We start from the raw sequence: 12,276 nt of genomic DNA, 5'->3' as shown, positions 1-12,276 counted from the left end.
CACAAAACAAACACCTTTTTGATAACTTTTGAGTTTTCCTGGTTTATCAGTATTTGCTAGTTTTGCCGGAATGCCCCGAGCAGTACAAAGACGTGAGTTCAGGCCAGTTGACGTCGCTGAGTTGCCTGCAGAGTATGACTGTGCATGTGAGAGAGTGTGTGTGTGTGTGTGTGTGTGTGTGTGGCGTCTCGTCTGGGGCGTCCCCAGCCTTCTGCCCTCGGTTTCCTGGCATACGTTCCAGGCGTCCCGTGAAGCTGACCTGGGGAAGCGGTTAAAAGATGGAAAGTGACTCAAATTAGAGCCGACGAAAAGGTTCTCCAGAGATCCAAGTGCAGACGTGTGTGTGTGAGTTTATTACTTATTACGAGCCGGTGTTGGCGCGTGGGCCACGTGTATCTGACAGTGGTGAGTAAGAGCCAGAGTGCTCACACTAGAACCATTGCCGTGGTGACCTGTGACGCAGGCTGTCGACAAAGGACAGTGAATGTGGGCAGCAGGGGGCGACAGTCTAGGTTATCTGCCAATCAGATTTCATACAAAGCTAAAGATTCTGTGTAATTGGTTAATACAGTGTTTCCTAATCTGGTCCTTGGGGACTCGCAGACTGGGAGGGAGCAAAAACGTGGACAGTCTTGTAACAAGGTTAACATGTATAAAGATAAGGTTGTCACCCCATTTGGCAAAATCCCTTTGGCGATGGTCTTTACTAAACCTCAAAAGAAGCTTATTCAGGTTATCGGACCTGGTTCTAGAACACATGCGGCACCTTGTGAGAGCTTAAGTCGTGTCCATTCACCTGGGTGTGACTGAATGCCGCTGTTCCATTTCGGGTCCTCGTCCCCGGCCGCTCTCGGGCGGCGTGCCACCGTGCCGTCTCGCTCTGCCTCTCCTGACTCGGGCCTGCCTTCCTCATCACAGAAGGCCAAGCTCGGTCCTGGCAAGAAGATGATCACACCCTTGGAAGACAGGAGGTACAACCAGGCCTACAACAACCTCGACCGCGTCTCCCTCTCCGACTTCCACTTCCTGGCACTGCTGGGGAAGGGTAGCTTTGGCAAGGTAACCCCCCCCCCCCCCCAGCCTGACCCCTCACATCACTCAGACACCCTTCTCATGGTGTTGCTGCAGCTGCACCCGCATTTCTTAAAAAGCCAGACATTTTTGCCCAGGACAAGGTCCACAACGCTGCCACACAAGGGCAAAACACGGTAACTGCACTATTTATCAAAACTGAATTATGACCAAAATCGAGTCTCTTACGCTCTGTTTTATCTCTTGACAAAATTTCATAGATCAGCCATGCCTGGTCTTGAATAAATACTCCCATTTACCTACCAGCTATACACGTGGATGGACAGTCAAAAGACTTTAAAGCCCCTTTATGTCATTTTCCGTGTCGGTGCAGTTACTGTGTTTGTAGGGCAGAATAGCTTAATGGTTCTTATTGACAGGCTGGCTGTCTTGCTGAGCCCATCGTCGTTCTGTCAGCAGCTCAAAGGAACACCAGTAGACTTCAGTGCCGTGTGTGATGGGCGTTTTGTCCCGCTGCCCCGTGCTGGACCCCCTCCTCCCTGCTGTTGGCCCCTGCAGGTCATGTTAGCAGAACTGAAGTCCACAGACGAGCTGTACGCCATCAAGATCCTGAAGAAGGACGTGGTGATCCAGGACGACGATGTGGAGTGTACCATGGTGGAGAAGAGGGTGCTGGCGCTTAGGGACAAGCCACCCTTCCTGACGCATCTGCACTCCTGCTTCCAGACTGTGGTGAGTGTGTACGAGAGAGTGTGCGCGAGAAAGTGCGTGTGAGTGAGCGCTTGCGTCCGTGAGAGTGTGTATGAGTGTGTGTGTTTCAGAGTGTGTGAGAGGCTAACCCATCTTTTGTCCCCTCCAGGACCGTCTGTACTTCGTCATGGAGTATGAATGTGTCAGAGATTGTGTCTGAGAGTGTCAGAGAGTGTGTCTGAGAGTGTCAGAGAGTGTGTCTGAGAGTGTCAGAGATTGTGTCTGAGAGTGTCAGAGAGTGTGTCTGAGAGTGTCAGAGAGTGTGTGAGAGGCTAACCCATCTTTTGTCCCCTCCAGGACCGTCTGTATTTCGTCATGGAGTATGAATGTGTCAGAGATTGTGTCTGAGAGTGTCAGAGAGTGTGTCTGAGAGTGTCAGAGAGTGTGTCTGAGAGTGTCAGAGATTGTGTCTGAGAGTGTCAGAGAGTGTGTCTGAGAGTGTCAGAGAGTGTGTGAGAGGGTAACCTGTCTTTTGTCCCCTCCAGGACCGTCTGTACTTCGTCATGGAGTACATCAATGGGGGAGACTTGATGTACCACATTCAGCAAGTGGGGAAATTCAAGGAGCCACAGGCTGTGTAAGAGAGCTGCATTCTCCCAGAATCCCCCTCTACATTCTGCGGGGTTATGCCAAACCCACATTGGGGACCGGCCATCCTAAATAATATATGGTTAACATGGTGTTTCCTGCCTGTACTCTTAGTAGACTGTCCCAAAGGAAATGTTTGGATCTGTGTAGATTTGAATTACTTGAGTCCATCCTCTACTCTTCTGTTCAGACAGTCGGTGTGAATCTTGCTTGTTGTTCCAGGTTTTATGCAGCAGAGGTCGCTATTGGGCTGTTTTTCCTACACAGGAAAGGCATCATTTACAGGTAGGCGTGAGATGGGCGCTTTGCCTAGATGATTGTCTCTCAAGGAAGACAACCAGATTCCAAGAAGCACATCTCATTTAGCAGAAAAAAAACACTTCTGACAAAGTTAGCAGTGGTTGTACTTAAGTGCATATTTTATGCTTACAAACATAACAGAAGCCCTCTTTGGGTGGTGTGGAATGCGCCTGTCACCCTGTCACCCTGTCCCTCCTGTCCCCACACCTCCACCCTGACCCCACTAAGGGACCTGAAGCTGGATAACGTCATGCTCGACTCGGAGGGCCACATAAAGATCGCCGACTTTGGCATGTGCAAGGAGAACGTCTACGAAGGGGTCATGACGCGGACCTTCTGTGGAACCCCGGATTACATCGCCCCCGAGGTGCGCAGCCTGCTCCCGCTGCCGAGAGTCTGGGGGGCGCTGTGGTACACCTGCAGTGCAGAGTCTCCTGGGCCTTGTGTCAACTGCTAGCAGATGACTGAAGGCTCCTTACCTAGTCCCGAGTGTGAAAATCACGCTCACGCACTTACATACCCCTTCCTGCTCTGTGAGCCCCCTGCTGCCCACACCCCATCTGTAATTGTGCTTCCCCTCGGGGACATGTAAATCACATCTACCAGATGGCCAGAGGTAGCCTGTCCAAGGTCCCAGTACCAAGGGCAAAAGTGACCCCGAGCAGCTACCCTTCAGTTTTCCCAAGAAATGCATTAGTCTGTCTGCAAATCTGTGTTCGGCGTGGGCGTGCGGCTCGTCTGAGTCCTGGGTGAGGCAGCCTGCATGGGCGCTCGCTGCATGTGCTTAGGGGCGTCCAGCGCGTCTGATGAACGGACAGGAAGCCCCATCTCTGTTTGCATGGCTGATGAGGCAGGGACGTCTCTGGTGGGCTGGCAGCTCTCACACATGGTGAAGCGAGAGACCGCACGCTCCCCGGTTAATTCTCTCATCAGGACTGCGCGTTCGCTACATTTTCACAACTTTAGGTGTGTAGGAGGGACACAATCACTTTTTTTTTTCGGTCTAAATTGGCGTACTTAGGAATCACTGTTTTGCCATTGCTAATATTAATTGTTTTTTCAGCCATGCAAAACCAATTTTTTTTAATTGCGGTCCTGCCACCCATTTGGCCCTGTTCTTTCTGCAGCTCCTTAACTGTTAGGGCACCTGCTGGCCAGTACACCGGTTCTCCTGGCTGCAGTACAGGAAGCTGAAGGCTTCACAACAGTAACTACTCAGGCTGTGATGCGTTTAGTCGTCTTGAGATGCAGTCCAGGTCTGTGTCGTTGAGCTGGACTGGCTGAAATTTGCGTCTTATTTATTTCGCAGCCACTTCCATCCAAAGCGAGGTACGTTTTTGGTAATACAGGGTCATTAAAGTAATTGGGAGGCCAACTGTGGTATCACTCTGCTAGCAGTGAGATTTGAACCGGCATCCATCCCACTCAGCCACACAGCGCCCCCTACTGTATGTAACACCTCTGGTGGTGGAGCTGTGTTTTCTGACCTTGTCTCCATGGTGACCCTTGGCAGATCATTGCATACCAGCCCTATGGCCGTTCGGTGGACTGGTGGGCCTACGGCGTGCTGCTGTACGAGATGCTCGCGGGACAGGTAAGCCCCGCCCCCTGGCCCTGCACGCGGCACTGTGACGACAGTCGTCTACTCCGGTGTTTCCCAATCCGGTCCTTGGGGATCCGCATTCAGTTCATGTTTTTGCTCCCACCTGGCTCTCTGTAGTACTCATAATAATAATAATAATAGTGTATTTTATGGGTATAGCAACAAAATGGTGAGTTAAAAAGAGCAGAGAAATGTGGACTGGCTAAGAGCTGGGAGGGAGCAAAAATGTGGACAGGCTAAGAGCTGGGAGGGAGCAAAAACGTGGACTGGCTGGGAACTTGGAGGGAGCAAAAATGTGGACTGGCTGGGAACTTGGAAGGAGCAAAAACGTGGACTGTCTGGCTGGGAGCTGGGAGGGATCAAAAGCGAGGACTGGCTAGGAGCTGGGAGGGAGCGAAAACATGGACCATCTCTTGGTCCCCGAAGACCGGAGTGGGAAACACTGGCCTTGAATGTAAGATTGTTGTATACCGAGTGGCTTTTTCTGCTTTTGTAGCCCCCCTTTGACGGCGAGGACGAAGACGAGCTCTTCCAGTCCATCATGGAGCACAACGTGTCCTACCCCAAGTCCATGTCCAAAGAAGCTGTATCCATCTGCAAAGGTGTACGTGCTCCTTGCCTCCGCCATGCCTGTACGGCCAGCCGTATTACTTCAAAAGCCTCTGCTTAGCAAGTTCAGGCTAAGTCAAGTTGCCATCTAATCAGTTTAGCCGTCTTGCTTCCTGTTGACTCGGGTTCACCAGACTTTCTGCCCAGTTATCCTGCTTCACTGATTGGTACTTATCAGTGTCCACTCAAGGTATCATGCCCCACAAGTAATCTGTATAAGCGGGTCAGTCTAAAACGAGCGAGAGCGAACAGCACCGACTTACAATTTCACCACTCGGGTAAGAAATCTGCTGGTTCATTTTCATAAGACCGCCGGTGAATCACTGACAATGCCAAACGGGTTTGAATGTAGGTGGTTATCTGAAGGTCCAAGCCAGGCATCGCCCATGGCATTAAGACTCAGTGTTTCGTAAATATTTTCCACTAGATTGTGTTGTGCGGTGTCGCTTTGGGGCTTTTCGAGTGTTTCTCTGTTAGTGGTTTGTAGTTCGGATTTCCTGCTCAGTGCGATATGTCAGTCAGAGATGGAGCAGCTTGTTCATTTTTAGCTTAGATATTGGTGAGTCTTATAACTCTTGTATGGAATACAGTAGCATGGTTTCATATATGTTTATATTAGCCGAGCGCTAAGTTCAGGTTCCATGAAATCTTCAAGGAGCAAAAAGGAACCGAGCAGGATCATTATATAGTAATTATGCCATTATTTCAGGTTGCCAATGATTTTTGGTGATAAATTTGAAAAGATATGAAACATCTTTTGCAAAGGCTGACTGATGAAGCTCGTCTCCTAGCAACAGATTAGCTCGTGTTGCCATGACAGAAATTAGACAGACTACTGAGATTGACTCCAGCAGAAAGAAGTAGGTTTAAGATATTAAACTTTTTATACTTACAATTTTTACGGCCAGTAGTATTAAAATATTAAATATGTGGTGACAGTTTTTAGACAGAGCAATTCACAGAAATCTTGAAATTAATTTTGGATAAAGATGGCTGATTAAATTGCAACGGTCCCTAGTGATATGACCGATATGATTCCACAGTCTGTGCCTGTAGTGTTTCCCAGTGTTCCTACAGTCTCTGTCCGTGTAGTGTTTCCCAGTGTTCCTATAGTCTCCGTCCCTGTAGTGTTTCCCAGTGTTCCCACAGTCTCTGTCCCTGTAGTGTTTTCCAGTGTTCCTACAGTCTCTGTCCCTGTAGTGTTTCCCAGTGTTCCTACAGTCTCTGTCCCTGTAGTGTTTCCCAGTGTTCCTATAGTCTCCGTCCCTGTAGTGTTTCCCAGTGTTCCCACAGTCTCTGTCCCTGTAGTGTTTTCCAGTGTTCCTACAGTCTCTGTCCCTGTAGTGTTTCCCAGTGTTCCTATAGTCTCTGTCCCTGTAGTGTTTCCCAGTGTTCCCACAGTCTCCGTCCCTGTAGTGTTTTCCAGTGTTCCTATAGTCTCCGTCCCTGTAGTGTTTCCCAGTGTTCCCACAGTCTCTGTCCCTGTAGTGTTTCCCAGTGTTCCTACAGTCTCTGTCCCTGTAGTGTTTCCCAGTGTTCCTATAGTCTCTGTCCCTGTAGTGTTTCCCAGTGTTCCCACAGTCTCTGTCCCTGTAGTGTTTCCCAGTGTTCCTATAGTCTCTGTCCCTGTAGTGTTTCCCAGTGTTCCCACAGTCTCTGTCCCTGTAGTGTTTTCCAGTGTTCCTACAGTCTCTGTCCCTGTAGTGTTTCCCAGTGTTCCTATAGTCTCTGTCCCTGTAGTGTTTTCCAGTGTTCCTACAGTCTCTGTCCCTGTAGTGTTTCCCAGTGTTCCCACAGTCTCTGCGCCTGTAGTGTTTTCCAGTGTTCCTACAGTCTCTGTCCCTGTAGTGTTTCCCAGTGTTCCCACAGTCTCTGTCCCTGTAGTGTTTTCCAGTGTTCCCACAGTCTCTGTCCCTGTAGTGTTTCCCAGTGTTCCTACAGTCTCTGTCCCTGTAGTGTTTCCCAGTGTTCCCACAGTCTCTGTCCCTGTAGTGTTTTCCAGTGTTCCCACAGTCTCTGTCCCTGTAGTGTTTCCCAGTGTTCCTACAGTCTCTGTCCCTGTAGTGTTTTCCAGTGTTCCTACAGTCTCTGTCCCTGTAGTGTTTCCCAGTGTTCCCACAGTCTCTGTCCCTGTAGTGTTTCCCAGTGTTCCCACAGTCTCTGTCCCTGTAGTGTTTCCCAGTGTTCCTACAGTCTCTGTCCCTGTAGTGTTTCCCAGTGTTCCCACAGTCTCTGTCCCTGTAGTGTTTTCCAGTGTTCCTACAGTCTCTGTCCCTGTAGTGTTTCCCAGTGTTCCTACAGTCTCTGTCCCTGTAGTGTTTCCCAGTGTTCCCACAGTCTCTGCGCCTGTAGTGTTTCCCAGTGTTCCTACAGTCTCTGTCCCTGTAGTGTTTCCCAGTGTTCCCACAGTCTCTGTCCCTGTAGTGTTTCCCAGTGTTCCCACAGTCTCTGCGCCTGTAGTGATCTTTCATGCAACATCTTCTCTGCCTATCCACCCTTCATTTGTGTTCACAGCTGATGACCAAGCACCCTTCTAAGCGCCTGGGCTGTGGCCCCGAGGGTGAGCGGGACATCAGGGACCACGCCTTCTTCCGCCGAATTGACTGGGATCGGCTCCAGAACCGAGAGATCCAGCCTCCCTTCAAGCCCAAAGTGGTACGTTCGGTGTGGGATTCTGTAGTAATGCCATTCTAAGCGTGAGGCAGCCACTGACCACGTCGTCTGAATGTTGCCAGGAATACGCTTTCCGAGGATGCTGGCGTTAACTATAGGTACTCTGATAAATATTCTTTTCTCCATTTGAGTTGGCAACCCATTGTCTTGTAGACTATAAACATTGTCGTCAAAGTGGGTCAGTCGATGGCAACGGTAAGAATGAAACCTTTCGGCTTGGAGATGGTGGCACAAAGTGGAGGTTCATGAAAAGTTTAGCTGGATTACAGTTTGACACTAACTTTTGTCTGCATGTTCAGAGTCAGGGGGCCAAAAACTGCAGTTACCATTATTCTCATGAACCGTTTGCTATATTTTCGGACTCCACTAGCTGGCGCTCTTGGGTTGCTTTGGGAGCACTTATGAACAGAGCACCATCTAGTGGGGTCAGAAAATACAGCAAATGGTTCATGAAGCTTTGTTTGGCCATCACTCGTAGTCAGTGCTACTCTCCATGAAAGGCATAGCCCATTGATCTCCCTGGAAACACAAAAACATCAGATTCTGCTCATTGTTTTAATCTTCTTGGTCAACACTCAGTGATGCAAAGTAAAACTGGATATATCATGGATGGTGTGGATTGATTTAGTCGGCCAGTGTGCTTCTGCCCTGATCCACGTCCAGACTGATCTGCTTCCTGTCTTCCCCGGGAAGCTGCTGCTGCCTCTGGTTGATGGTACCTCTCCTTTCCCTCTGCAGTGCGGCAGAGGAGCGGAGAACTTTGACAGGTTCTTCACTCGCACCCAGCCTGTCCTGACCCCACCAGACCAGGTGGTCATCTCTAACATCGACCAGAGCGAGTTTGCCGGCTTCTCCTACGTCAACCCGCAGTTCGTCCACCCATCTCTCCATAGCGTGGTATGAGGGCCGGTGTGTCTTCTGACGTCCTTCTGATCCAGCACACATCTAGACCAGAGGTGGTGAGAGAGAACTCTAGCTATTAATGTGCATTGTGGCCAAATCTGGTTTCGGAAAGGTCATCAAGTCAAGCTGGAAAAAGTACAGAATTAAAATGTACCTCCATTTTTCATCTTATTTGGACAAAACTGACACCTGAGATCTTTGCTTAGTGGCCAGTACTTGATTACATGGCTGCCGTTACGTCTGTCACGCCGCCTGTTTGAATAACACCACCAATTGCATCGCTGGTGACCCATCCGTCTACTTGGCATCGCTCACGCTGGTGGGATTCTCTCATTGTCTCCACGCCTGTCGTGTTTTTTTTTTTTTAGTTTTGAATCAGCAGAAGCTGCGACTTCAGTATTTATTTGTTTTAAAATTGCCCCTCCAGTGTTGCGTCTGCCCAAAGCTCTGATGGTTTGGTTATTCAGCATGTAGAGTAGTGACACCTACTGGTCTGCCTGGCATGGTGCACCTGTAGGACAGAAGCAAGCGTGTCCTTTGTACTCATTTAGGCTTAGGTTTCCAAAACCCCTTCCATTAGTGTGTGCAACAGCACACACACACACACACACACACACACACACACACACACACACACACACACACACACACACACACACACACACACACACACACACATATGCACATATTGAGTTGGACTTATTTAAGCAGAACCCTTTAAAGTACTGGAATCAATTGGTTCTAATTGTTATACCTACCAATATACTACAAAGTATTCTAACCTTTTAAACCGATCATTTAACTTCAAATTTATTTCTTTTTATGTATCAAACCTGATTTTTTTTCACTGTTAATCCCCCTCCCCCCCATATCTTGCTCTATTTATCCTGCATATGTATGCTGACATATGTTTATTAGTATTGTTAGGGTTCTGTTTGCTGCTGCGATGATTTTATGTTCCACTGAGACTCGCTGGATGAGACTCCATGCGTTGCATAAAAAAAAAAAGGGCAGGAATTCATTTGTTTGTGCATTACTGAAAAAAATCAGCTCCTTTTCCTTGAAAATGTGCTGCTTCGTTGAAAATGAACAGAGGTGTTCCTATGGAGTATCTGTGCGTTTGCCACGCAGGTTCCTGTTGCATGCTTGTGTTTCAAGTTAATGCGCAATTCCTCCTGGCATGAATGACACTTAACTTAAAACAAGCCAGCCATCGCATCATTTTACTCAATATTGTGTTCTATTTATGAAAATCCTGTTTTTAAAATGTTAAGCGGAAAAATGTTGTGATTCATTATTTTCGGTATTTTTTTTTTTTTTTTATGAAGTTTGTCTTTATCTCTCATGCCCTTTTCCATGTTACCAGTTAATACTGTTAAATATTTTGTACATACAGGTTGTTTCAGGAGATCCTGCAATTTGTAGTTTTTATATCGAGTTAAACATGCTTTTATTACGCTGCATAGTGAAACTTGTCCATATAAGGAAACTCAGGATGAGGGAACCCTGACTGCAATCTGGAGTGATTTAAGTCTAAGATCTATAGGCCCATTACAGATATCCAGTTGTTCAGGTAAGAGGTGAGGAGTTTCTCTTTTTTTGGACACATTTTGCTTAAGCTACATCCTATTGGCTGAAGATGGGCTTTCTCTGCATCCTATTGGCTGAAGATGGGCTTGCTCTGCATCCTATTGGCTGAAGATGGACTTGCGCTGACTCCCGTCATGTGTATGGAATCACGCTACCCATTTCCATTGAGCAAAATCCTGTTTGTAGGGGGCTATAGATGGTCCCGATATTCAAGGGAGCGGAGACATTCCACAAAAAAAACCGGTTGTCGAAATCGGTGTGTAGAAACTGCTGGATTTTTTGGGGGATTTTTATAACGGTATCTTTTGCGTTCCCTCTTAAACGAAAATTTGGACAAAATGTCATGTGTTGGGTTGTTGTAGATGGTGAAGCAATCCTGTCTCCTGCTGTCCTCGACATCATATGTTCATGTCATGAATAAGCTGTGGGACCATTAATGTAACTAAAGCCAGCTCTCCGAACAGTCTGGGCCGTAGACATGGCTGATAATGTCAGTATTTTTGTCTGTGTACAATGCAGCACGATCTGACCATTGCCTTTGTCACCATTAAGACACAAATGTCAGCCTTTTCCTTCTGTACCGTCAGACAGTGTTAATGGTGTTTTCTGAATGCACCCAGGACTGTGTTAGATACCGTTTCCTTTGGCAGTGCTAAAGGGCGTCATATTCGGTGCGTGAAGTCGAAATGTCACAGTAATCTCCAGCACTGTACTGCCATCTTAATCACTCCCAGGAAACCTGATCTGACTTTCCACTGTCCTCTTAGTTTATAGTTGTTCACAAAGTCAAAAGAGACTATATTATATATCACATTTTGTTTAAGGAGAATTATATTTAAAGGTAATTTTATAATAGGGGACGGAATAGGAGATGCGTAGATTTTCTTTATCACTAATAAATCATTATGTCATTATAATCACATGCTTGCTTCACGAAGCATGACTGACCCTCTATTCCATCAAATGGGTCATTTTGCTCTGATATTTTAGAATGAGAGGTCCTACCCTGGATGGAAAATGGGACAGTGAACTGACAGTTGCTCCTGCAGTTAGACAGACCGGAATGTGCCCAGTTGATTTCCTAGACAACCCCACTGAGCATTTTACACCATTGGGGCGCCCCTCACAGAGCGATTCTTACATGTAATTTTGCACTTGATGTAATTTCCCCCCATGTTAAGACACCTATGCATAGGATCGACTAAGGTCATCTCGAAGAAGACATGTCCCTCCACAAAAATGTTAGATATCAGGTTTGGTAGGCCTGCACTCTTTGGGACGGCTCTGTGGGCCTCTGGGTCTAATCTGAACCAAGATTCGGGCTGCCTCCGCGTTCTTCATTTGGCCCAGGGTTGTCGAACAAATGACGTTGAGTTTGAAATTATCAATACGCTCACGAGGTATACACTTTTGTACAAACTGTTTTGGGCGAGGTTACTTGGCCCCCCTGTCAAACACCCCCCCCCCCCCAACACACATCACTGCACTTTCACTGTTGTCAGCTCGCATCAAAGCAGCCTTTCTGTTTGACTCACTGTACTCCTTCATTTCGCATGTTATGCTCCCTGTTTGTTCCTTGTCGTTTGTAGTATGAAGGATACTGTGTACGAATAAAGGTATGACGTTTTAATTTGCTGTGTCCGGGCTGCTTTCACTGAACCTCCGTGTGGAATCGTCTTGACGTTTCCTTTTGTCCTGCGCTGTGCGGTTTAGCGTCTCTCCATCCATGTGGGAGTAAACGAGCTGTCATCTACTGGATGGACGAGATCCAGTGAATTAGCTGTGAACAGCATGATGCTCAGATCCTCGATGCTCAGCTGCAGCAGTTCTGGCGTCGCTCTATTCCAGGATCTTTTTACTGTCAAAATGTCTGACAAAATGATATTGCCAGGAAAATGAGAATTAGACCATCTTGACATAATACCTACGCAGTGGGATGATCCTGCTTCTCGATTTGGCTGAATTAGTTTTATTAGTTGGTGGAGGGTGACTGAAGGTTAATTAATGTGATGCTACAATATGGAACGGATTTTATCGCAGACTGCACTAAGCAATACTAGCTGTAGGCTTAGCTTGGTGGAAACTCATATTTGAAGGTTCACACAGGGATCATTTGGATTGGTGAACGTTCTCTCATCACTCCAAATGCATTAAAACTGCTAGATGGTCCTTTGCAAGTCCTCTAATACCATGACATTTATGTCATTAAATAATGCCTATGCTGGGTT

The 12,276-nt window shown here is 47.4% G+C and overlaps 1 protein-coding gene across 2 annotated transcripts in view; it reads left to right on the top strand.

Moving 5' to 3' along the window:
- The window catches only part of LOC111843225 (protein kinase C alpha type-like), a 56,164-nt gene extending 44,486 nt beyond the window's left edge, over positions 1-11,678 (top strand). For both annotated transcript variants that reach the window (XM_072705043.1, XM_072705042.1), the window contains 9 exons: positions 919-1,059; positions 1,591-1,764; positions 2,268-2,359; positions 2,593-2,655; positions 2,899-3,037; positions 4,184-4,264; positions 4,770-4,877; positions 7,397-7,537; positions 8,294-11,678. In XM_072705043.1, the coding sequence (XP_072561144.1) occupies positions 919-1,059; positions 1,591-1,764; positions 2,268-2,359; positions 2,593-2,655; positions 2,899-3,037; positions 4,184-4,264; positions 4,770-4,877; positions 7,397-7,537; positions 8,294-8,458 (1,104 nt within the window). In that variant the 3' untranslated portion in view covers positions 8,459-11,678. The remainder of the gene's footprint in view (positions 1-918; positions 1,060-1,590; positions 1,765-2,267; positions 2,360-2,592; positions 2,656-2,898; positions 3,038-4,183; positions 4,265-4,769; positions 4,878-7,396; positions 7,538-8,293) is intronic.
- Positions 11,679-12,276: the final 598 nt, after the last annotated feature.

Source organism: Paramormyrops kingsleyae, chromosome 22 (genome assembly GCF_048594095.1).
Source record: "Paramormyrops kingsleyae isolate MSU_618 chromosome 22, PKINGS_0.4, whole genome shotgun sequence".
In the NCBI taxonomy this organism is placed as follows: domain Eukaryota; kingdom Metazoa; phylum Chordata; class Actinopteri; order Osteoglossiformes; family Mormyridae; genus Paramormyrops; species Paramormyrops kingsleyae.
The sequence above is the reverse complement of the archived record's forward strand: the minus strand, read 5'-3'. Positions and strand labels throughout refer to the sequence as shown.